General features: G+C 45.2%; 1 protein-coding gene across 1 annotated transcript; it reads right to left on the minus strand.

Moving 5' to 3' along the window:
* Positions 1-470: 470 nt before the first annotated feature.
* Positions 471-25,584, minus strand: LOC306790426 (fibroblast growth factor receptor-like 1). The gene is made up of 7 exons (XM_079286680.1): positions 25,323-25,584; positions 24,619-24,714; positions 9,592-9,864; positions 4,032-4,118; positions 3,542-3,826; positions 2,494-2,847; positions 471-1,851 (listed from the first exon to the last, which is right to left on the minus strand). Exons 2-7 carry the CDS (start codon positions 24,701-24,703, stop codon positions 1,409-1,411), a joined length of 1,527 nt encoding a protein of 508 aa, XP_079142806.1. The 5' UTR covers positions 24,704-24,714; positions 25,323-25,584; the 3' UTR covers positions 471-1,408.
* Positions 25,585-27,046: the final 1,462 nt, after the last annotated feature.

The raw sequence follows: 27,046 nt of genomic DNA on the forward strand, positions 1-27,046 counted from the left end.
TAATGAGGTGGTAGTGCAGACCAGGGGGGAGGCGCAGAGGGTCGAGTCACTTAAATGGGGGGGCAAGATGCTGGTCACTCGGTGTAGTCTTGCAGGGGCAGTCACTCATCTAAAAAGGGCTGTGAGAGACTGCTCTTGTGTCTATTCAGTCATTCATCCCAGCAACTTCGTCCCTCTGCTGGCTGCCCTCTGCGTCACCTTCAGACACGTCGACTCGCTCAAAGGGAGAAAGCTGACCTGTCTGTACCCGGCCCTGATGTTTTAGGACCTTTAATGCTTTTAACACACGCGTTGATCTTCATTAGGTATGTGACTGATTCGTTTCTGGTCATTTAATCAAACTACCAAACTATCTTTTTTAAGATTTTAGTTTTTGAGCTTTGAACAAAATGCATCATACAAGATTGTCAAATACAACCAATTAAGTACAGAAATACCATACATATTGGCATGAACTAAATGTGACTAAACTGAGTGAGAAAGTACTCAAAATGTACTATACAAAACAGTATACTTTAATAACATTACATAGCTATGTAAAACACTGTACTCTGAAAAATACAATTTTGATACATTTCGCAAAATAAATTAAATATCCGAGACGCGATTTGATTATAAATGACTACAACTTCATACATTGTGGTTTGATAAGGTGGCATCCTCTGCTGGTTTATCTCAACATGCTACCGACTGACTGGGAACAGACCATAAAAAAAAAAGTTAAAATTATTAAGACCAATTCATGGAAACGCAATTCTCCCATCCCTTGCAGTCTCAGGCAAGGTTTGCATGCTATAAAAACCCAGCAGTCTCCTCCCGATCACGTTTACCAGAGACCAAAAGCGAGGGATGGAGAAAGGTAAAGGATAGTGGTCAGCGTTCCAAACATTATGCGTCTTCAACTAACAAAAAGACCACCTGAGTAGGGCACAAAACCAGCCCTCTTGAGAACCATTTTTGTCTTCATTACCAGGCAGACCATACGGAGCCCCTGCGCTCCAACAGCTGAATCAGTGAAAGGCAAAACCTCGCCTCCATTTTCAGCTACACCTCAAATAGGAAAATCCAAAATTGAGCTGGCCTGAATAGCTGTGATTAAACTCGCACGCAAAAAATGTCCTTGTCCTTTTTTTGTAATAAGTGCACAACAAGGATGAATGGATCTTAGTGGTGTGAGAATCGGACAGGTAAAAAATAAAATAAGCACCACATATGGAAGTTTGGATGTAAAAACCCAAGGTGTGTGTCACTGGCCACTGCATGCACACTCTCCTAATAATCTCTGGCAATGAGAAGAGTCTATAAAGAGTAATGCCGGGTGAATGTCGTTCAGGAGCTGCTCCCAAGTCCACAGCTCATTGTCCCGCTGAGACACTGGAGCAGTGAGTGGGGGATGTTTGGCACTGGGCTAACACTGGAAATGAATGTGTTGATGCTGATGTACTTTCCCGTCCACGTGGGAGTGAGTGTGTGTGTGAATGTCAGTGTAGATTTTGGGGTATATTTTCGGGGGGATTGTTGGTCCTCCCTGGGTGAGGAGGAGCTGCTGCTGTGCCAGGTACTCCTCATAGTTCATGGAGCTCATGCAGTCTTTGTCTGGGCTGGAGGAGCTGGAGGACGGAGCCACGCAACCCCTGTCCCGCTCTCGATACGGCAGCCGGTGGGAGCTCTGCAGCACCTGTGCAGCTGCTGCTGGAGCAGTGGGAGGGGGACAGTGCTTTCTGCTCTGGCAAAACCACAACAGCACTGTGCCAAAGATGAACACGATTCCAGCAGGGATGGCAATGATGACAGGCCAGGGGAGGGAGCTGGAGGTTGGCGAGAACATGGGCATGATGGGAGGCTTCGTGTCTGTAAAAGGACCAAAGACGCATCAAAACAGGTTTCCCAGAGTTTGTCTATTGCACAGGTGAAATTCTTAAGGCCTGAAACAAATGATCATTAATCTGTTGATTATTTTTTTGAATCTGCATTTAGTCAATAAAAGGTCGGATCAGTCCAAAACATTTGAATTGAGATGAGTTTCATACTTCCACGACTGAGGGAGACTGTAGGATTTATGACAAAATTCTTGATTCTTTTTTTGTTGACGAATTGATGAATCGCCTCATGATTTCGGCTCTTAAATGCTTACAGCTTTATCAATATCATTGAGTTTACGTACCGAACATTTTAAAAAGACGACTCAATAGCTCAACTGCCTATTGACTTTGACTGGTTTTCTTTTATTTGGTGGAGAATAACACGAGTCTAAATGTATCAAATACAAAGAGGATGTTGGTGCTTGCTGACATTGCTCTGTTGGCATCTGTCCTCATCGGCACATTTTGCTGACACGTATGTCCCTTTCATTTCAGTTAGACATTCCTCTGATGTTATTGTGTGATGTGCACTGCTGCAGACTCCTAAGAGCGACATACAAACTGATCTTTGTCAAACCCGCTGGTATGTTTGTGAGTGGTACACTTTAAACCGACATTGCCCAGGCCTCACCTGGCAGCACAGTGAGGAAGGCGCTGCGGAAGCTGTAGCCCATGGTGTTGGCGCCTAAGCAGATGTACATGCCCGCGTCGTCCTCCTTGGCGCGGGTAATGAGCAGCTTGTTGAGGTAGGAGCCGTCGGGTCGGGACCACACCTCCCCCATGGGCAGCACCACGAATCGGTGGTCTCCCACCTCGATGGTGGAGTTGTAGCGGCTTTCCTCGTTCAACTCCACGCGCTTGAGCCACTGAATGACCGGCTTCACGTCGCTCCTCACTTTGCACTGAAACGACGTGGTGCCTCCGTAGTCCACCGTCGTGTTGACCGGGTGAGTGCCAGTCAGGATAGGCTTGGAGTTTGTCCTCTCTGCATAGACACACACACACAGAAAAACTTGTCAAGACACACGCAGACATTTTACATGACAGCCCTTCTGTGGGTAGAAGAGGTCTTGGTTGTCCATACCGTTATTAGCCTCAGGCTTAGAAGTTATAATTGACAGAGAGGGAGGGATACCACATGTAACACAAGAAGTATGTGTGATTAGTTTCCTCTCTTTCTTTGCTCCTGGTTGTACAGCACACATTTCTCATGGGAGAGGGGGGGGGGGGGCAGTGGGTCTGGCAGACAGCTGGGCTTTAATCAGCTCCAGATTGGGTGGAGGGTCCCTGAGTTGAACAGCCCCCCCCCCCCCCCGTGCAAACACCAGTGCACAAGCCCTCAGTCTCAAGCCTGCTTCCTCAATATGCTTCTCATATACATGATTACACAAGCACATTCATCCATGCAGCAAGGATATGAATAAGACCTGCTGATCGCAATCAGACGTCAGGAGTAGGTAGATCAGAGGACATTTTTTAAAGGTTACAGTTCTTCCTCCGTCAAATTAGAACCACTGTTACAGAGATTACGTTGTTTTAAATCCCCCAATGTACAAAAGATCACAACAAACAGCAGTCATCATTTATATGAATCACCTCTGCCTCATCTGGCAGCATTAATATTTCCAGGTGAATACGTTTTGTATGCGTACAGCTCAGCCTCTCTGTGGGATACTCACGTATGACCTCAACTTTATACGTGGCGTTGATTTCCCCAGCCCGATTGGAGACCTTGCAGGTGTATCTGCCGCTGTGCTCTGGCGTCAGGTTCTTCAGACTCAGAGTCCACTTCTTCTGACGGCCCTCGCCGACCTCCCGCTCCGTCAGCGGCCTGTCGTCCTTCAGCCAGACAATGTCCGGTCGAGGATTTCCACCGGCCGTGCATTTGAGCCGCACTGAGCTGCCAACAGGACGAGCTATAACCCGCTTTCTCATCTTAGCGGGCTGGGTGAAGCGTGGACGCACTATACGGGACATAAGAGGAAACAATTAGCGACTTAACTTATCAGGAGATACATCACTTGAGCCGACGGAGGAAAACACAACCAACAATCTGAAAACACAGCATCGATGTGATTTGTAGTAAACAGGATAAAACATGCAGAACCACCGGTCTGGTCTGGCAAATCCACCACCGCACCACTGATAGCATGCCAACAGAGCTCTCACCAAGTTTATCTGACAAGCCATCAGTGCCCAGGTCAGACTCTGCTCCATCAGCCGCCACGGATCCAGTTTTATCAGAACCCGAGTCATCTGTTAACACAGCGGGACAACAGTTCGTCAACAGCTGAGTACAAAAGGAAACAGACAGGTGTTCTTTTGCAGTGGAGATAAAGGAACTCTTGCAGCACAGAATTGGCGGAATGTATTATGCATCGACACCAAACAGGCCCAGCAAAGTGTTCTTGGCTCTATATAGCAAATGTAGCATTTATAGATAGGCTCCTCTGAGCGGGGTGCATGCTCAGGTCGTACTCTGTCGCATTCGGTAGTAATATGATCAGTTTTCATAAGCCCAGTTCCAGGAGACAGCTGTGGAGTTTATGTCACTGACTGACATCATGCAGCGTAGCTAAGACGGGGCTTAGAGGAAATATCATGAGTGAAACCTAATCGACGGTTTGTGATGCGGATCGACTTTTCGAGTTAAGCATTGTTGAATTAACGCAGCAGATCGGGTTCCTCGCCAATTTTTGCCACTCTCTAAAGAAGAGACATTAAGCAGATGATTGTTGAAGAAGGGCTGCTGTTGAACGGTTTTATATGATACTACTGAGCTGTCACTTCACATTCGATATAGTCGTCTAAAGTCTTTCTTAGTGTTTCTCCAGTTCTGTACCTTTCGTACCATTTTTTTGTTGGATTGTTGGATTTTTCGAGATGCAGTTTGGCTCACTTAATTCCCTCTCAAGGTTTGATTGGGTCAGGTAAAGAGGCCAGATGTGACTTCTAACCCCCCTCTCGTTCTGCCTCCCTCCGAGTCCCCCCGAAACCCTCAAAGCTCTCTCGGGTTCTCTGGGTACAAACCCTCCTTTGTTTGTCCCCTGCAGCACCAAGCCCAGCCATGATGTCATGGCTATTTGAAGGGGTTTAACTGGCCAACTATAATAACCCATTCCTTTAAAAACAGCCTCCACTGGAAGAAATATTTCTCTGTTGCTCACTTGGGCTCTCCACATTCCTCCCGGTTCCTGAACCTCCCAATCCAAACAGAACACGGTCCCACACTGCCGGGGGTTTCTTTTTGACGTTTTCTTTTTCCTGAATCTATTTCCTCTCTGCGTTTAGGCGATTCTAGGGAACAATGGCGCCCTTTATACGTCTGTCCTGTTAAAGCTATCCCTTGCCACTATTGTCTTGACACAATATTAGCTCACCACACTGCAGTCAGAGAGGTAGAGGACTGTCATATGATTGGTTATTTTTGGAAGATTGAAAAATAAAATAATCAATAAATGAGGCGTGACTGAGAGGCCCATTCTTGTGTAAGTAAGTAAAAGCTGCAACTTATTATGGAATCAGTGATGGAACAACAACCCTTATGCTTTGTGCACGGTATGAAATCAAAGGTTCGTTACGCAAAGGGAAATTCAATCAGAGTCATGGTTCAAGTGCATGCTTATGCAAGTAAAAGTATCAAATTGTTTTAAATTCAATCACCGTCGTTCCATCCAACTTAAATCCATTCATGGTCTCGCTACAGTGTTCGGGGTCTGACGCCACCCCCTCCCACTTCATTCACAAATCTAGCCACAGGAAACGGGTCACTGTGCACTCTCTCTGCTGGCCTCCTGTGCCAGCTGCATCACAGGAAGAGGCCTGATGATTTGAGGTCACAATGAGCTCCAGATGTTGTTGGGGACATTGTGATGTGCAGGAAAAGTTATGCGCAGTGGCCTTGCATCACACTCAGGAAATCTCCAAACAGCTACCACACGTGATCAGTCACACACGGGACCTGACAACACGTCTCCAGAGAGGAGCGAAATGAAAAATGTGCCGCGAGAGCCGTATTAGCCCTGTAATATATCATCTGTGCAGACATAAACATTAGAATCCAACGCTGTGAATGTTAATATGACAATCCCATGTTAATACTGATATGAAGCCTGCTGTAGACTGAGCAGCTGAGGACGGAGAGGTTGCTGCATGCATCAGTCTGTCCTGGTGGGGGTGCTGGGGCCAGTTGTCAAGAGACCACCCCAAACAGCCAGCTGGAGGGATTGAGGAGGCGCCATGTTGCACTGACCGACCAGATTCTTCAGATAGCTCATGGGAGGACAGGCTGTCCGCTGGCAGATGGGAGGAGGAATATCTCTCCAGCTGAAGTGGAACCCCCCCCCCCTCCTCCTTACATCACTCTGCAAAACCCCTCACTCTCTGAGTCCCAAGTCTTCGCTGTCTCTTTATCTTACTGTCTTTCCTCTGCTTGGCTTGTCTGCTGGGTCCCAGGAGATGTTTAAAAAGTTACGCTCTCCACGTTGGGCCTTGAACAGCTGTCAGGATTTCGTTGACTCTTCTTCCCTGACCGGCAACTATAAGCGACTGCAGTTGCTTCTCTTACTTTTTCACTCTGTGATCCAGGAAAAAACAAATAAACTGACATGATGGATACTGTATGTGGAGCTATGCCGGGAGTTACCCCTCATTTACAGCATTTTAAATAAATAATCTCTCTCCTCTGATCTTTTTGAGCAGCACAATAGGCCTCCCAGCAGGTCACTACAGTTAACTGCATGCAACTAAATGCAAATAGTTACAATTAGGTGATTCAACGTCAATGGAAAGTGTTGCTCATGATAATTGCAGACTATTTGGTTGTATTAAGCTGAGCTCAATTCTTGTATTTGGACATTGAGGACCCCTAATCTTTGTGGCGAAAAGGCACCCAGAAGGCAATGCAGCCCTGATGGAACAATTATCTATTACAACAAACGCTGTGGTGATGGCCTGCCAGTGCCTAATGGGATGATGGACAAGAGAGCAGAAAGGGGGGGTGGGGGGGGGGTGTTCTTGTGAGTTGCAGACTGGATCGGGTCGGTCTGTCATGCACTCTGCAACACCAGAGGACAAATAGGAAAGGGAACAAACCAGATCAGGATTAAGAGTCCGGCCAGAACGTGTCTAGGTAACTCCATAAAGGGCAAAAACACTGATTAAAATCTCATGGAAATATGCTTCCAAGAAAGACTTGTGTTTGTACTTCCAGCGGTATTTCTTCCTAACGTAATAACCGAGCAGGAGCAACGCATGCAGTCAGGTTGAACTGATCTCCTGGAGATCCCTTCCAGCTTCATCACATCAGTCTGAAACTGTCTTCATTGAAGTCTTCATTCTCACTCAGTCGTACTGCAGCAGAAGCCAAACCAGACAAATTATCTGTCACATAAACACACCGCAGGGAAAAGGTGTTATCTATCACAGAGATGAATTGACTGATTGTGTGTGTGTGTGTGTGTGTGTGTGTGTGTGTGTGTGTGTGTGTGTGTGTGTGTGTGTGTGTTGGCGGCTGTAATTTATCAAAATCATTATTCGATCGCTCACGCTTTAAATCAATATTTAATCCAAAACAAATATTTAATCAAATATTTAATCAAAACAAATTCCATGTACTAATTTATTTTCCTCTGGTTTATATGAAATAAAAGATTACATTATAAGACAGCTGTAAAGTCTTTGCACTGTTATCTGAACCATCTTTTACATCTTCTACAACAACAGTCGTTCAAGTTGACCTTTTATAGATTTTCAGGTATTATTCTGTCTCTAGAGAGACGATGGCAAAGTAACTATTTGGAGGCAGCCTTGTTTTGTTTTGTTAATTTAGTTACAGGTCAACAGAAGCACAGCAGAGATGAGGTCTCCATTTCTGAACAGGCCAAAACATTGCTGAAAAACAACAATGACAACACCAGAAAGTGTGACAGCATCATGAACAGGTTTTTTAATGTAACGTTGTTCATTTAACGGTTCGTGACCTAATGATCCATGACATCTACTTCAATTGACACATCCAAGGTAAATTGTCTCTTTGTCTTCGTCTGACATTTCAATTTCATTCAGTGCTTGAACTTCATATAAATCTTCAACTGATTTCAACACTTTCACTTCAATTTCATTCAGTGCTCACACTTGAACTGAAACTTCATATTCTTTTAGCGCTTCCTTTTTAACTGCTAATTTGACTAATTTCAGTATTTTGACTGCCACTTCATCTACAACTATTTCAGCACTTCAACCTTTAAACTTAACATTTTCAACAGTGAGCATACAAAAATCTTCCGAACACCTCGCTTGTTCTAGTTTATTTTCTCCATCATGTCTTGTAATAGTGTCTAATCCTGCCACCACAAAGTGACGCTGCTTTTTTAATTTCTATTCACATTGGCTCCACTCCCCACTTGAAATGATCTAAATTTACTTCCTGCGGTGGAAAAACATCAAACAGACCTACTCCATCACATCCAAATGCATAATTGTGAAAGTATCCAATCGACAGAGCCTTGAAACAAACTCAAAATGACATGTTGGTTGTTATCCATCACGTGATTGATTCTGAATGACTCCCACAAAGATGTGTTTAGTGTACATAAAAACTCAGAATGCCTTTTAAGTGCAATGTAGACACAGACAGCCATGTCTGACTTTGATACTTTATAGCTCAACTGTAGTCTGAACCTTGACATTATAGCTGGCACCATGCCTTCATCTCCAACCTTTCATTTCAGCACAATCAGCAGACACCCTCCCTTTGAACTCCCTGGCAACTTCATCTTGAGGTGGACCCTAAAATAAACTTTGGTCCAGACTGTTCCCAACTCATGAGCAGTGCTTTACTACAGAAAGCACTGCTCTGTGTTTTCCACATCTGCCTGATTGTGGCTCTTCTCCTGAAGCCTGGCTGTCACAATACCAGGCTGCAGCTCCTCCTGAGAGAAAGAGAGAGAGAGAGTACAGACTCTGGCCCTAATTAGGCATCTTAGAGTAATTAGACTCAACACAGCCTTCACGCTCCACTCCGCTCATTCATCATGCTCTGCTCTAGCGCAGAGGAAATGCACTGTATGCACATGCACGAATGAGTAACGCACTGGGTCAAACTGTGGCGAAATCCTCCCGGCCCCATTCAAGAGCTGTGTTAGAGTCTGAAGACAAACCGACACGATTACACCGAATGTGTGTCTCATTGCGGCGCTGCAGACCTCCTGCCTCCACAGAGTGTAGCCTAAGGAAAAGGAAGAGCTTGAGATCCAATGAGTCACAGAGGATGAAGTAGTATGAAACAATATCCGTGCCGGTGTTGACTTTGGGCAGGGAGAGGTAGGGGCTGTAACACATACAATGGATGAGAGGATCTACCGCTAAACCTCCATAAATCCACTTGTTTTAGACCTCGACCTCTGTGACCGATGCTGTCTGTTAACATTTGAACTGTTGTGAGGTTTTTGACTGCAGGAAAGTCTTACAAAAATGGCTTAAAAAACGCCACAGTGGAAGACGATGCGGTCTGATCGTACAAATCATGGGAGTGACTCACAGCCGTGGTCTCTGGTTTTAGGTATCAGACAGGTGACTTCATGTTTTATAGATGCTGAATCGAGCTTGAATTTTTTTAACAAGAGTGTGACACATTTCACAACCCGAGATGATCTCATCTCAGGGACCCGCAGAGCAGCCGGTTATACAAACTCTATAATGTGATACACACAAGTTCATCTGCACTCACCGATGACGATGAGGGTATAGTTGATGTTAACGCTACCAAAGCCGTTGGTGGCTTTGCAGATGTAGGTCCCCGTGTCATCTGCCTCCACCTCCTTGATCTTCAGGCCCATGCGGAGGATACGGAAACGGATCCAGCCGCTGTGGATGTTGCGCCCGTCTTTGGTCCACATTATGAGGGGCGGAGGGTCTCCCTCCACTGGACACGGCAGCTTAATGGCGCTCCCGAGCCGGGCCATCTGTCTGTGAGCGATCTTCTCCGACGCCCTTGGAGGTCCTGAGGATACGCAAACACGATAATGGTGAAGAAAAAAAAAGAAAATACTTCAGTGTGGTTTCAGAAAAGGAAAGGAAAACAAATCTTCAGCCCGCAATGGCATTGAAATTGGGTTTCCGAGGCCGACAGCAATGTTTTTAGATGGTATTCCACAACTATTAACATTATAGTGCCAAAAAAACCCACTAAAGTACGCAGTAATTCCCTAAAATTGTATTCATGTCAGGGTGAAACAGAGAACGCAACATCATCTAGATCTGTAATTCCCAGCGGTTTTGACCTGTGAACTTTTTAAACAATGCAACGTCAACTTGCATACCTCTTCAGTGACCGAAAGCACAACAAATTCTCAAGAAAATAAAAATCATTTGTTGCAGAAATGTGTTCTGTTGGCGGAAAAAAACCTCTCCAGAAACTCCATTCAGTAGCTGTTCTGGAGCTTTAATGGGAACGTTTAAGTCAGCATGGACCAGAAGTCCTTAAAGTGCTCATAGGAATAGAAATGTGAACATCTATGCACATTTTTATGACATCAAAAGCTCCAGGACAGCTGCTCTATAGACCTTATGGCGAAATTGTTTTACCAACAGCTGTTTTCAAGATCAGGACTAAATTTATCATCTCTATTTTTTTCTTGTTTCCCCAGTTTGGAAACGACTGATCTAGACCACATTACATTAAAGCACCAAACTTTAAGGAAGAAATCTGGTGGAAGCTCACCTCACCTATTAAGGGGCAGGTAAAACAATGGGGTGTGAACATTAGCCATGTCATTTAAAAAAAAAAAAAAACCAGTGTGAAGCTTGGCTAAAGTAGTGTATTGGAATGAGCAAATTAAATAAAGTATGCTGATTTCCCCCCGACTAGAAACAGCTCTAAAAACAACTTGGATGTGGGCAAATAAAATGAGACAGAGGTAATTTGTCATCTTTGTTGTCTGATTACCCAGAAATGTTGAAACCAAATTGTAATAATTGGGCAAGCCCAGTCGTCCACTGCGTGCACAGAAAGGGTAAAGTGCTCTGGCTCTGGTTTTGCGTGCAAGAGATCAAAGCAATGGGGGGGGGGGGGGGGGTCGCAGTGAGATGGACAGCAGCCTGTTCTCTCTGCTCTTAATTGGCTCAGGTCTGCTCCCTCAGATCTGGTGAAGTGGAGCGGGCCGAAACACCCTGTGATGGTGTTAGGAGGCCTGCGTCGCTGCTCGCACAGCACCGGGCGTACAAGTAACCCCCCTCCCAGACTGAACACCCCGAAGAGAAACTGGAGATTGTTGGAGTGAAAGAGAGAGGGAAATGCAACCAAACCCCAATCGCTGAAAAAGCCCTCAAAAGTACACAAGAACAAATGGCCGGTGTGGTAGCAGTAAAAACAAAGGGGAGGGTAAGTACACATGGCCTCTCCCAACACATACACACACGCACACACACACACGCACACGCACACGCACACGCACTCTCTGGTGCATTTCACACATATGGTAAACAAGAATATCATTATACTGATGGGGCTACAGTGGGGGAAGGTGACACAGGTAACTCCATCTGGCTGTTTTATTCATCACATTGCAGACAGATGTATCTCAGCTGCAGGTACAACATCTGGACTGCTACGCTGGTGACCTTTGCTGCATAGAAAAAAGCCATGGCACAGACCAAAGTGGAAAAAAGTGACACTTATGAGCGTAAAACCAATGAAAACCTCCTTCCTTTTCTGTTTCTATGTCTTTTTTCAACCATGCATGAACACACACACACATACAAACTCAGAGTTTTCCTTCCTCTCTGTGGACGGCCTTTCCTGGTCGCCACAGCATGCATCGGAAATTGGAAGTGTCATTGTTCATGTCTGTGGAGAAAACGCAACCACAGTTTTGTTTTTGGTTGTTGTCAGCTGGCACATATCTCGCTCCTCTGCTACCAGGAGAGCAGAACAGAGCTGCTCACTGTTCAGTTTCTGACTGTACAGACTCTGCTTTAGGAACACAAACAGATCACGGCGTTGGCTTGGGGCTGCTGGAGCTCATTTGGACTGAATTGATCCTAAAACACTGAATCGCATTGTAAAAACAGAAATACATGTGTGCCAAATCTTGAACAAATATGCTTCAGTTAACTCTTCTGACTTGTGCTCTCGCAAGCTACTCACTACTCAGCCATGTGCTCCTTCTGGATTAACGGAGGGGACTGAAAAGGCCTGATTTATGTCAACGGTTTAGCTGAAGCGAAACGTCAAAACACATTCACCCCACAGAGGCACTGCTTCTGTCAAACTAAACATTCTGAAAACTAGAGGGACATTTCTTGAGTTACATTGTTTTTGAGAAAATGAAAAGAGACAAAATTATACAACGGTGCACTTCACAACCTGTCTGCAGTGTTGTTAGCAGGACATGTGACACTTATTGTACACTCAAACCCTGCCTGATAGCAGGGATACGTCTTTAACTGTCTTTTTAAGCTTCTTTACACTTTTTTTCTTCATATATATGATCAGATGGCTTTATGTTGGAGTTGCAGCAAAACTTTGGGTAGAGTAACTGAATATTCTTTTTCTTTTTGCCCTTTGACTATTATTGATCATTTGAGGGAATACTTTGACATTTTGGGGAAAAGGCTTCTTCGCATGCTTAGATGAGATGATCGAATCCACTCTCATCAAAAGATTGGTATCAATCGGGGTAAAAAACAATCACCAAAACATTTGGAAAACATATTTCCAAAAACTGTTAATGAAGGTCCATGTGATCTTGAACTTGGGTTGTTCTGGACGTCTCCAGAAAAACTTGAATGGTGCTCTAAGTGCGAGGAATGTTCAACAAATGATTTCCTCCCTCCATCTCCGCTCTTCCAAAAAACCTTTGAAGTCTTTTTGAAAAACAAGGCATGAAGAGGTGCTGAAATCAAGGACATCGTCTGAATAACTTAAGAAGTATTTGTGCTGTGTGCATGACCAGCATCCCTTCTTCAATGGTGACTCTCCTCCTCCTCCTCCTCCTCAAGGACAGATTTTCTAAACCTTGGAGTTGAAAGCTCGGAAAACCACCACACAGAGGCCCTCTGTAAAAAAATGTGTTTGCCTTATCGGCTTTATTGAAACATTGCTGCAATTTTCTCTGCTGTTTTTACTTCAGTGCTCTGAGGCTCCCTCGTGGTTGCTGAACTCATTATGGTCCTCTACTGAGGCCGTGATGAATGGGAATCCACACGATTTACGACAAACTGGTGAGCGTCTTCAGAGCATTTTACTTAAATTGTTAGAATTGTTAGCTGCTCTGTAAAGGGTAAATGATACACATGACCATATGGGCTTTCCCGCATTGCAGCGTCGGTACGCCGGTCCTTATTATAGCCGAGCTCCATGTGTGAATGGGATCTTTCATAGCGCAGGAAGAGGAGGAGGAGGCCTGGCGACTCTTAGAATTAGCTCTGTTTTTCTTTGCTCAATTTGCTGATGGATTATTTTAAGAGAAAGGGGCGCATTCAATAGGAGGCATTCTTGTGATTCAGACTAAGTTTTGCCATTTTTACAAAACCTTGTGAGCGGGTTAATGATCTGTTGATCTGACGTGCAGGCCTCCGTGAAGGGAAGTATGTTAGGAAGAAGGAATACAATTTTTTTTTTTTAAACAGACGACAAAGGCTGCCAGACTTGAGCAATGTTCAGATGTGCTGGCACCTCCCTCCTCATTTATTTCCTTTTTTACAAAACACCTGTGGATTTGTCATGATGTGTACACGCATTTTTCTTCCCATACAAAGTGCTCTGGTCTTTCTAGTCATTGCAAACATGTCAATAAAGGCTTGGCTTGGCTGCTGACAGCCGCTCCAATAGCGAACACCTGGAACTTAACCAACCGCAATGAGAGCGACTTGACAATGCACGCAACACCGTCCGCCCCAACACATAGCACATAGTTGTTCAAACAACACCGTAACAATCTTCAAATAAAAAGGATTTGTTCCTTAATCTCCAGCCAACTGCAAGAATCTCTGATGCATCAAAAGGCTGATCTCCGTGAATGTGTCTTCTATATGCAGTATTTACAGAAAGGATAAGAGGCAGAGAGACAGATAGAAGCTGGAGAATGCTTCCTCCACTGTGTTAGCTCAGCAGACCGTACAAGAACAGACAGACCTCAAACATAAGAGAGGACGTTTAATGGAGCCTGCGCTTCGAGGGAAATACTCTACCATGCATCTTTCAAGACCTCGGGAGCACTTAAACAACAAGCTCAAGGAACACGGGAGGGAAGTTAAAGGAAAATGCACAAAAAGCTACATGAAAGCGAGAAACCAAACCCAGAGTCAGTGACTTTACTTGAGACTGGAGGGGTTGGGTGAAGGGGAAAGGTGAGGCAGGCTCCGCAGCTCGGGGAGTGTGTGAAAGGCCGGAGCTTCTGTTCAGAGCCCGCGGCTGCGCTTGGCTATACATTTCACAAGCAGAGATAAACATCGGCATTAAACCGTGAGAGAGAACGAGAGATTGGAGAGCCACCTTGGCAAATCAAGAAAGGAGGCGAGGTGAGGGATGGAGGCGGCAGTAACAGGGTATGTGGAGTGGCGGTGGAGGCTGTTCTGACAGCAGCGGGGTAGCCAAGGGTGAAGAATGCCGTCTTTTCTTACCCCTCCAGACGTCCTGCCCAGCAGCTTCACCCAGCGTGGTAATCAATACCTGTTATTTCCCCCTCTCGGCTTTCCAATCAATAGATAAGAGCAGAGTAAGACCAGCGGGGACAATGGCTCTTTCTTCGGCCCCCCATCTGATGTGGGCTGAATAGCAACTGCTTCGGTGGTGGGAATGGTACAGGAGGAGCTATTGGGTGACATGAGGGAAGAGAGAAACTGCAGGAGGGGGTGGAATATAAAGAAAGAGGGAAAGAGAATGAGATGCTCCACTCCATCTATCTGCTTGTTTGCAGGGAATCTGCTTCCTTCACTAATGGCCCCTGAACAACAGGCTCCTGCCGACCCCCCGATCAAAAGAACAGGAAAGAAACGGAGAAATTACTCCGCCGTCATAAAGCTTCTGGAAACATCTCCATCACGCGGCCTTCCCTTAACAGGCCCTACTGTGGAGCCTTTGAACTCTAAGCTGCGATGTTTCATTAAACCTGACTGCCTTCTCCCGGCCCCAGCTGCCTCCGTCAGAGAAAAGCAGCGTGCGTCTTTGTAGACTCCTTGCTACTGTCATCTGCGGCTCCACCCACAAAAATAAATCGACCAACAGACTGGAGACATATTGTCATTTTTCTGACTATTGGGCATCATTCATACAGAGGTGCTCCACCTCCCCTGAAACAAACCTCTGCTATTAATAAAAAAAACATTACACACTTTTATAAAATAAAACATTAACCTTCAGGAAAACGCAAATGCCACATAGTTTATAAATGTCGTTAATGTTTAGGTCATCATTTACCAACTAAACTGACAAGACGCATACGTATCCAGGGGGCTTACTGACACAGCTAACGACTTCCTGGGAGAAATCTTATTGATTCTACTTGATTATATGAAAAGCTCTTTTCATTCAGGATTTCCCATAAGGGACTACACCATTTTCCATACTTCCACAAGCCTGGAAAAGTAAGGAGTTCTTATGGAAAGTCCTGAACTTGAATTAATAGAGGCCTTTCACATGATGTTTTTGGAGTGGATCTGAGTTGGTGTGGAATAGTTTATAGTCTGCTTTTCAATTTTATTTTACCTGAGCTACCACTGTACAGAGAGTTCACTGTCTATGTTTATATTAGTTAGTATTACCCTTTAAGAGTCTTCTGATACATGCCAGTACTTTGTTGACCATTGGTGTCTACATCGGGGAGAGTTTGGTTCATTCTTCTGTTCTCATTTTTGTGAATTTTTGTTGTTTTTTAAAAGGGCTTTTTAAAGGGTACGGTTGCCAATATCTTTCTTAGTGTCAACAAAAAAACAATCCCACACACACACACCATCCTGCCATAAACATAATTATGACACCATCAAATCTGTATCTGCAGGTGAAAAATAGTCCCCAAAAATGCACTGTTTGGTCATGTTGGAATAACATTTGCTAAAATGTATGTATGAAAATTTTCAATTTAGGAGATAACTGCAGGAAATAACTAATAGGCTTGAGTCTGAGAGCTACAAACAGACTCAGTAAGTCAGAAAGTATAGATTAGTGCATTGTTGGTTTTCGTCTTTTCATGGGATTTGTTGACAATAATAAAAATATAGCAAAACAGCAACCTTATTATTTAATGTTGTTCACTTTAAAGGAAAAGGAGGGAACGGAATACAAGAGCAAAACGTAAACTGTTAACAATTTTTGTTCTATTCTATGAATATTAACGACTAAATACTTGGTATGTAACTGGTCAACTGTTGACCCACTATGAGAAGTTTCCAATCATAACATATCCAAACAAGACTACAAAAAGCCATCAAATGACTGGGATTCCGTCAGAATGGTGACTAAAATAATAGTCTTCGTGTATACACTAACAAACTAATTCAGTGGCATAAGTTTTCATGCAAATGTGATTCAGTAATTCGCTGGTCTTGCCCCCATCATAAAGAGCGCACAGTGAGCGGCACTCGAGTCGCTTTATCTCACTCCATTAGGCTAAGGCCCGGTGCACACACAGGGGCTGAGTGTGTGCTTAGGGCCACTTATCAGGGAAGAGGCAGCAGGAGGGAGGCTCTGAAGGTAGAGAAAGGCCCGATAGAGTGACAGACAGAGACGGGGACAGAGGGGTCAGCGGAGGCGAGAGAAAGACAATTAAGCCAAGGAGAGAGACGCAGGGTGAGGGTGAAACAGAGGACGGTTGATTTAGAGAGTGGCAGGGAGCAGAGGCTAAGATGGCGAAGAGGCCTCCTTTAACACACAGCTCATAGGGAGAGGAGGGCTGCATGGGGGAGTGAAGGGGGATTAGGTGGGCCCAGGCGGCAGTAACCAGGAATCCCAACAATCTCACACCCCACTCCCTGGCCCAGGCTCAGCCTCAGCCACATGACACACTCAAACAGATCTCTCTACAGTGCAGAGCAGGGTACCAACGAGCACCTGTTTATCACTGTCTGTCTCACATGTCTGGAGATGGACCGACCACTTGGCACTGAGAGGGACATTGTGTGAACGCTAACACGTGTTTGGCTGCTCTGGACCGCCTGTTTATTGTCTCTTATTCCCTCTCACAAACACACGCAGAAATGAAAGTTCATAAAGGGCCATGATTCAAGATTAAAAGCCCTGGTTTAAGATGAGTATTTCATTGCATACTCCTACTAGTCACTAATGTTTTCAAATAAATGCAGCTCAGTAAAAAGTACAATGACTGCCTTTGATAAGTAGCAGTAGAAGCCTAACGTTAAATCAAATTGAAATCCACAAGTGCAAGTAACTCCAAATTGTACTTCAGTACAGTGCTTGAGTAGCATTCCTCCATGGCTAAAACAAGAGCACATTGTTTACCAGAGCACAACGTTCTTCACAGATCTAGCCTCTTACTATTGCTCTCAAAGTGCACCAGATTGATGCATTTAACTTTAAAATGTCCAAGATTTTAATCCAAGGGAGCACGACCCTAGATCCCCCCTAGAGGGTCCGAGGTCCACTCACCACAGTCTCATCAAATCAAAAACATTTCTTTGCTAAAAAACATTGGGAACCACGGCTCCAGAGCACGGCTTACTGGGCAGAAAACACCGGTGGGTCGTTGCACTGTCTCCTCAGAACAAGAACTCTGTTCATGTTGTTTCATGGCCTCCATCAGTCAACAGTGAGTTGCATCCTGCCACTCCCTGTGTGCATTCCATAGTGGGGAAAAAAACTCCCCAACCTGCGTTTTGCTCACTGTGTACAGTTGACACAGTCGGAGTCCAGACTGGAAGTGCTGAATGAGATACAGATGTGTTATTAAGCCGAGCCACTGCCGCTCTGCGTTGGTCTGATGTTCTACTCGCTGGCAGAGAAGCACACAGGCTGTAAACAGGACCGTTTCGAGCCAGACATGCTGTCACCGGCAGAGCAGTGTGTGTCCCTCTGTGCGTGTTGTGGTCACATCTGTGTGATGATGATGATGATGATGGCCGAGCCTGGCACTGAGTGCCCCTCATCATAGGAACCCTACACCAGCGTACAGTCTGAGGATCAGCAAATCTCCATGACACTGGGAAGCGCTTTACACCAGCGCCTTTGTCAACAAGGTCTTTTCAGGAGAGGGCCATTGACAGACTGCGATGTAGCAGGAGTGTTTGGGCAGAATGGAGCGATTCAGAACGGAGCAGGAGGGAGGGAGAGGAGTGGGTGAGGGAAATAGAAAGGCGGGTGAGACAGAGACGAGACAGAGCGGGGAGAAGGGGGGGAGGCAAGGCGAGACAGACGGACGGGGTGGAGGAACTGGCAAAGCTCTCACTGACAGCAATGGGGCCTCTTGACAATCCAGGAATATTGTCCGAAATCAATCTGTCACCGTGGAGCTGTTGAGCCTGTCATTACGACGTGGTACTCGCCCATTCAAAGTGACAATTTGTTCAGTCCTTTCCCAGTTCACCTTACTACTCAGCTGTGCAAAGGTCACTGCCCACTATCCGTCTCATCTATACGTCTGCCAGTCCGGCTGTCTCCGTCTTTGTCTGTCCACACGGTCCTTTTACCAAGGTGCACAGGAACAGGCGGCCGATGACCAGAATAAATGCCCTGTGGCAAGGACTTCTGTTACATCACCGCATCCCATTATCGAATGCTGATATATTTCACAGAAGAAGTGAAAAGTATGACCTGCTGGTGGCACCGGAAGAAAAGTCAGAGGGTCACCACATTTCATGAAAATCCATCAAATAGTCGTTGCGATATTTCAGTCTCGACCAAAGTGGAACCGACTGACAAACCCGCAGACGAGCCGACATTGACATCCCGAGTTTTACCGCTAGCGTGGCTGAGAATAAACAAAAAGAACAGTCAGTTCAGCTGATGTTGAATCTAGACACAGAATAACTGTATGAATGGAGCGGTGCCCATCTGCCAAGCCTCTGACTCCAAGTACATTCAGGCTGGGGGCTGATCCAAGGCCCAGACTCACATCGTACATGAGGAAATCAAATCAGTTTCACTGCATGGTGCAGAATTCCATCCTGGGACAGCAGTAGCTCCGCTATAAAATATGACATATTATAGTCCATGCTTCTGAAATGATTTTTCCTCCCTTGTCCCATTCCACTCTTCAAGTCAAAGCAGGGACAGATTTTTCCATTCATTACAGAAGTCCACTGAATGAAAAAATCAGCCTTGTCTCACCTCCAGTGTTGAGACCGCAAACAAAGTCCATCATGACAGCCGATCCGCTCGCAATGAAAACTCCTATTTTGACGCACTGTGACAAGCAATCGCCTAGACCAGACTCTTTATAACCACAATCAATGGGGACAATGCACAAAGAATTCCCGAAGTCGCTCAAAAGAATCGCCAATGAAAGACAAAGTGGAAGTGAAAAAGCCACAAAGCCATGTGGGGTCTCATTGAAGCTCATCGGAGGTGAACTGAAAGAGGGGGATCGAGGAAGGGAGGATGCCAGAAACTGGAAGGAGGGTGTGTGCCGGGGGTGTGTGTGTGTCGAAGGCAGCGGAGGCCTCATTCAGAGCTCGTTATCCCAGCCGTCCCCTGGCTCAGCTTTCTTCAGGCTCAGCCAGCCATCGTTGTTGCCACCACCATAACTTTCAATCAACCTTTTAACTGCAGAGTGGCAGGGGCTGGTGTGTGTGTGTGTGTGTGTGTGTCAGAACAACAAGTGACTTCTCATGAAACCCCCTCCTTTCGACGCAATTTCTGATATCAGATTATAAAGACGACTAACGGCAAACTGCTCATCAAGTTCTGTACAACAGGTACTTCCCTGGCTGCCTGATTTGGTATTCTGATAAGTCAGTATGAGGCTACAGCAGCACTGATTCTAGCAGGCTGTGGCAAGTACAGCAAACAAGCACATTCAGATGTGGCAGATAGTATTTCTGCTGCTTAAATCTGCCTTTTATTCACTAACATCACAATGACAACTGTTGAACTTGTCCAGACCTGCTCAGTCCAAGCAACATCCCAAGGCCACCATCACATAAATACAGTATAGATGTGTTTTCCTGACATAACAAAAGGTTGTCATGGTACATGTTTTGTACTTCTTTTTTTTTTTTGCAAGGTTGCGTAACACCAAGGAGAGGACAGAAGATACAACAGGGAGCCAATGCTAGAGGAAAGACACGGAGGAACAGGGAGAAGAAAGAAACGTTTTGATGTCCGCACCATCTGCCTGCAGCTGCACGCACTTTCATGGTCCGAACCATAAATCTACAAGTTCAAATCTACAGGAAAACAAAAACCGACTTGACGGCCGAAAGAGCAGAGCAATTGGAATCTCATCATTTCGCTTCCTAAAGTGACCGAGTGAACAGCTGTGAAGCACAAAGCGGCGAGGAGGTGGGAGACGGAGGAGGAGGAGGCGGGCGTCTCTCTGCACGACTTGGCTCCTCCACAGAGCGGGACAGGAGGAATGAAGGAGGCTTAGAAAGAGGTTAGTTGCGCAAGACAAACACGTCCCACTGTGGGGCTGAACTGTTATTGTAAGGTCACTTGTAGGGGTCCCGCGAGGCGGACCCTACAGGCTCGCTTCCAGTCTCTCTCTCTCTCTCTCTCTCTCTCTCTCTCTCTCTCTCTCTCTCTCTCTCTCTCTCTCTCTCTCTCTCATCTCTCTCTCTCTCTCTCTCTCTCTCTCTCTCTCTCTCTCTCTCTCTCTCTCTCTCTCTCTCTCTCTCTCTCTCTCTCTCTCTCTCTCTCTCTCTCTCTCTCTCAGCAGCCTGAACGGTGGAGTCCCAACAGTGTCCAGTATCATCAGATGCTTATATTTAACACCAAACAGCTGTCAATTAACAAAGATCTGTTATTCATTCGTCTGGTAAATCCTGCGAGTCAGACCAGGGGAGCGCATAAAGTTGATTATCATCTGAATGGTGACAGCCTGGCACCTCCGCGTGCACTTTGTGAGCAGCTCCGTGGCTTTTTGCGAAGGTTAACGGGAGCAAAAGGAATTCTATTGAACTGAACCCAAATCCATTCAGCCAGCAGGAAGAGTGTGTGTGGTCTTAAAACTGTCCAACAAACGACCTTCACGTGAGTCAATCGGGATTTTCTTAAAAAACAGAAACGGAGAGGCAATTTCTCCTCGTGTGCACTGAAGCGTGAGCATGCAGCTGAAAATGACGAACACTGAAAGCGGACAATGCCTTGTTGAAACTCCACATGAATGCTAATTGAAGTGGCCATTAAAGTCAGTCAATGAGGAGAGTGTTGCTCACACGGATTATAAAGTAAACACCAACTGACCTCCATACTTATCACAGCTACAGCCCTTTCCTTTCTTTCCCCTTGGAGGGGTGAAGTCTGACACATTCCTCTCAACGAATGTTTCCTCCTGAATTGACAGGGTCGGCAGTGTACGCCGATGGATGGGGAACACGGATTGGTAGAATGGTGGTAACATGATTTCCGTGACAGAAAGAGAGGGATCGTAGCAGCAGGAATATTAGTTCCACCTGGGTTCGAGGAGAAAGAGGTTGAGCGGGAATAGTTGTTGATATACCTCTGAGGTTTTCCAAATTGCCCCGTGCTCCTTGGATGTCTCATTATCATGGCTTTTCTCAGGGTAATTTCAGCTCTCTTAATAAAACACACACATATATTCAGATCTCTCGTAACTTCTTCACACGCACCTCTAAATGGCAGCTCCTCAGTAAAAACACTCCCCCGTGTACTGTGAGTTCTAATAGATTGCGAACTAGTCCGGTCCACAGGGATGAGGAGTGTTTAAAATGAATTGCTGTTGCTCTGTCCAACTTGGGGGACCGCTGCACATAATAATCCATCCATTGTTCTCCACAAATGGAGACTCAGTAAATAGGGGGTACGGAGAGCTGAGAAAGGCTGGGTGAGAGTAAAGGTCAGCTCATGCCTTGTTTTAACGACGGCACATTAACTTAACTTACTTCCTTCGACTTTACACTGGCAATAAATGGGTGGAAATGCAAAGAGAAGCAGGGAAAAAGAAGGGAGACGTGTGTCCAGAAGGGTGGTAGGTAGTGACTTGATGCGTTGAACAGCTGCACAGACTACAGTTGAAGAAGAAGAAGAGAGATGAGATCTCACCAGCTTGGCCCACGAGCGAGAACACCACTGTTGCACCTTCTTACTATTCAGGAGCTATTTAGACTTTGGGGCATTTGGTGAGTGAGAAACTAGCCTCATTACCGTTTAAGGAAATGGAAAACTGTCTGGGAGCCAAATAGCGTTGCGATTGTAAAAGCCCCTGGAATACAGTTTATCTCATAGTACGCTCTTGTTATGAAACCATGATGTAACTCTGCTATAAAATGTACATTTTCCAACGAGGTTGCAGAGCAGTTTGCAGGCTCTAAACTTCACCAGGCGGCTCCGGAGGTGAAGCAAACATGTGTGTGGTTTAGAAAACAGGAAATAAAACAGAGTCGCATACATGCAGAGAAAGGCACGACTGCATTTGCGGCCTGTTTCTCATTAAAAACGCATCAGAACAGTCCCATTCAGTGTGTGCGTGTGTGTTCATGATTAGCTAGTCCTTGTGCATAACAGAGACACCTGGTGCCTCTCTGTTTTTCCCAGGGTGCATTTCTGCAGATCCATATGTCCGGGCTGCTGCATTCCTCGGTGAGCGGAGCCCAGTGGTCCCCGGGCCTGTCGCCACATTAGAAGCTCTGCTGGGACACATCACTGAGCACCTCCTCCAGCTGCTGGGGGTGGCAGAGCACCAGAGGGGGAGGAAAGAAGGCGTTGGGATGGAGGAAGTGCGGGGGTTCCTGGGGGGGGGTCTTAAGAAATAATTCTTGCTTGGCCAGTCGTGGCAGTGGCGAGAGGGAGGGTCTGTATGTGTGTGTGGGCAGGGGGTCCGGGGTCAGATGTCGCCTGATGACTGACAGCAACAGGCTTAAAATCGTTCACCCAAACGTACTGTCGAAATGTTTAGATAACAGCAGTAAAGTAACACTTCCAATGTGCTTTTACTGTTTTACACACAAGGGGTCCTGTCCTTTAAAATGTCATTCACATTTGTCAAAGATGCCATCATACGTTGTTAAGTTTTACAGGAACAGCTTGACAGCTTTTCTTGCCTTCGCTGTAATGTAACAGCAACAAGTTTCGGGCTAAAACCGCCCCGACTGTATTTCACAGGTTGTCAGGGTCAAGCTGTTGCATTTGGACTGTAACACAGAACTCACTGTATCACTGCTGCTGCAGGGAGAACTGTGGAAGATTTACTCTTCACAGATAGTCAAGCATCTTTCAAAATCATCTTACTGCCAACTACATATCTACCGATGTGTCCATCTGTCTGTGCATCTGCAACCACTTTCAGAGAAATCATGAAAACAGGCTGTACAATTTTTCCCTTTTGTCTGCCATTACATCAATTGGACCTCCGCTCTTCACCATCCGTTTGGAATCTTCTTTGGGTTTCTCCTTCACATTCTGTTGATCTGTAATTAAAATTGCCTGTCTAATCTTAACTAGCCTTCACGTCTTGTTTACTTTTGGTTTAGTCGTGCCGTGAAGGCACGGCTGCCACGCTGTGAATAAGGCATTGTCTGCAGACCCACAGATCTAATCTCCCCTTCTCAACCGCCACCAACCCCCTCTTGCCTCTCTACCTTCAGCCCTGATAGCCACATACAGGTATTATACCTATCAGACGCCACTTCCATGCTGAGCTGGAGAGAACAGAGAGCGCAATAGAGTCCGCTTGTTTTGCCAGTGCGTGGTGTTCAGGGGAAATGTGTCTGGCTTTCAGATTTCTCTCATTAAAGGGAAGTTTTGCCTCGGACTCATGCTGCTGGATCGCATCAGACATGGTTCAGTAGCCAGAGATGGTGGATGAAATCATAGAAATTGTCTTGACAGCTATTCATGACCTGTTGACAACCTCACTGTAAGTTGTCTTTATAAAGAAAATTATTGATACTGGCACAATAAAGTGCAGTGAATTGTGGTCAGACTGAGGTCTCCCACTCTCCGCTCACTGTTTCGGTCAAGAACACACACACACACACACACACACACACACACACACACACACACACACACACACACACCCCCACACACACACACACACACAGATGTGAGTCAGTCCCTTGGCCAGCCGCGGGAGAGCTGGACTCTCACACTGACTTGTGTTCGTTCACCCTGGGAAGCTGATGGATGATGTTTGTTTAGTTTAGCTGTGAATGTGCGCACACGCTCTCTCTCTCACACACACACACACACACACACACACACACACACACACACACACACACACACACACACACACACACACACACACACACACACACACACACACACACACACACACACACACACACACACACACACACACACACACACACACACACACACACACACACACGGCCATGACTGAAACACACACAAACTGGAGGCAGGGGTTGGCCTGCCCTCTCTCATTCCCCTGCCCGGTGTTGATTTTGGGCTCTGTTTAGAGAATTTTTTTAGTTCTTAGTTTTCCGTCTCTTACTTCTCGGTGTGAAAAAATGAAGAGCTAACTGAGACTTTCTTCATGCTCACATGAAACCAGCCAGTCAACTTGAGTTATAATGAGCTATGAATCTGGTGTTACTTCCAGCTTTGAAACATGCAATATTGGTCGGAAAGAAGGAACGTTTATGAAACAACTCTTACCTCTTGCGCAGTCGGTCAGTAAAACAGCCTCAAACAGGAACAGCATGATCTTCAGGACGCCCATACTGTCCAAAGACAACTTCATGTCCCCTAAATCTGAGAAACACATGATCACTGACACATGGTACATGCATATTACTCTCCATGTGGCTATCTGAGGATTGAGAGAAAAATGTTTGCTGTTCAAGCAAACTGATAAAAAGAATACTTTCTTAAATGAAATATAACATTACAATAGACAAAAGCAATATCAATGATTGTACCATCTATATCGTATCAGTCTTCATGTCAATAAAATACCTTTTGATCTTGCTGGACAAAGTCTTGTATGGAGTTGACCGTAGTGGTTCCCAAACTAGACTGCAGGTACACTTTAGGGTCTATAATGAACCCCAAATGAACTCATTTTAATATAAATATATATTTTTTAAATAAATGTGTGGGGTCCACATACTCTAACGGCCCTGGCAAAGTTGAAGAAGTCCTGGTTAATGTAATATTTATTTGTCGACTAAATATTCAAATAACCAGGCTACCTGAGGTCTCAAATGGCAAACTGTTCATGATAACGTGTTTTAGCTGGTATATCTTTGCTCATAGTAAAACATCACTGATGCGCCTCACTTGTAAGCATGCAAATAAATAGGAACATTTTGAAACAAAAAAAAGGAGGAAGGGCCCGTATACATGTGTCGATAACATACCTGGATATTCAATGAATGAAGTCAACCCCGTGTCAGCCTCTTGACAGAGATGTTTTCAGCTGCAGTCCGTGTTGAGCCCATGAATCAAAGGTGACAGTGGTCGACTTTTCACCGACCTCTAACAGACCAGCACGCGCTTGTATCCGAGATCAAATAACGGAATCAAAAGCGGAATAAAACCGGATGCCTCCATAAATCACAACAAAAGTTTCATATGCTAATTTTACTTTTCAAAAAAAGTAAGGGCAGCCTCCTCCCTGCGCGAGTCTGCTTCGTCCACCAAGTGACTTCTCCAGTGCGCGCAGAGCGGAGGCTTGTTGTCCGTCCCAGCGCTGCAACTGCGGGCCAATCACAGCCTGCAGAGGCCGGACACGTTTAACTCTTTATCCCTCACCCACACAAACCTCTTCATCACCTCCTAGCCCATTGACCTCACCGCTGTAAGCTTACTGTACAAGAAAAGAGATAACATCTGGAGAGATTAATGGAGGACACTACGCAAATATCGCCGGGAAATTCAGTCCATATGGCTGTTTCAAAGGGAGGTTACTGCTGCTATTCTCCTATATGAGATTTAAAAATAAAACAAAAACTTTCAGTAAAAGTTCTTAACTTACTACTGGGCTTCACAGACTCCAATATCCACATTATAATTAAAGTATTAACTTCAGAAGTTTTAAAATCCGACTGGAACAACGTCTGGCATACAACCTTTTCTCGATTTAAAAGGTAAAAAAAATGAAAACATATGGTTCAGTACTGTATCTCCATGTGCAATGACTGATAAATACAATTTTAATACAATGCCATGAACAGGTGCTGCCACCCAGTGGTTCCTTTCTTGACCAGATCTGTTCCTGTAATTTAAGGATTCCACAGAACAGGTTAAACTGTTTCACTCATTTTACTGTATGTTGGCAGCGTGTATGTGTCCTACTGCTGGTTTTTGCCTGTAATCCAGTGCTGAATTGTTTGGGTCTCTGAAAAGAATACTTTTCCTGTGCTGGTCCCGCATGGTGCACTGTAACTTTTGGGGCCTATCTTGTACTTTCTTAGAGGCTTACTTCAGCAATTTGTTTCCCAAGAGATGGTTAAAAACATAAATTAAAGGATAAAAACATATATTAAAGAAGCAGAACCTGAGACATCCTGACTTTTAGTCTCTAGTATGGCAAACAACAGCATAGAAGAAAATTGCTATCTTCATGACCGATCCAAAATAAAACAAGCTTTCTTAAGAACGCTCCATCCGGAGCCACAGAAGACATATAACAACTGTTTTCACGAGTTGAGGTGGCTGCTCAGCTTGTGAAAACAGTTGAAATGAGCATCTCTGAAGAATATTCAGTCAGTCAAAACAAAACAAGACTCAACTTTAACAATTATCAACCAACTCAACTCTTGAAAAGAGTGATTTGTGGTTTGAGACAATTCAAGTCACATTGGAGTTGCACTTCGTATATTGTGGTGGCTGTGGATCAGGGGTTAGAGTGGATCATCCTTCGATCCCCCGCTCCTCTTGTTTGCATGTCAAAGTGTCATTGAGTGAGACAACAAGCCCCGCTCCTAAAATGCTTAGGATGGGTTGAATGCAGAGGTCAAAGTTCATGTATGTATGCAAAGTATGCAGCAATTAAAGTGAAGTTTAAGTTTTGAATCCACACTATTGACATATTAGATTTCATACATTTTCTGTGGAGCTGTACATCAGTATGACATTACCG

Source organism: Melanostigma gelatinosum (assembly GCF_949748355.1).
Source record: "Melanostigma gelatinosum genome assembly, chromosome: 16".
Classification (NCBI taxonomy): Eukaryota; Metazoa; Chordata; class Actinopteri; order Perciformes; family Zoarcidae; genus Melanostigma; species Melanostigma gelatinosum.

Bases quoted from the DNA above. Each gene is read 5' to 3' on its own strand.
- LOC306790426 (XM_079286680.1), bottom strand. From the start codon at position 24,703: ATGAAGTTGTCTTTGGACAGTATGGGCGTCCTGAAGATCATGCTGTTC. The intron at 9,865-24,618 runs GTAAGAGTTGTT...GCGTATCCTCAG, and splicing joins ACTGACCGACTGCGCAAGAG to GACCTCCAAGGGCGTCGGAG. The intron at 4,119-9,591 runs GTGAGTGCAGAT...CTGTGTTAACAG, and splicing joins CTATACCCTCATCGTCATCG to ATGACTCGGGTTCTGATAAA.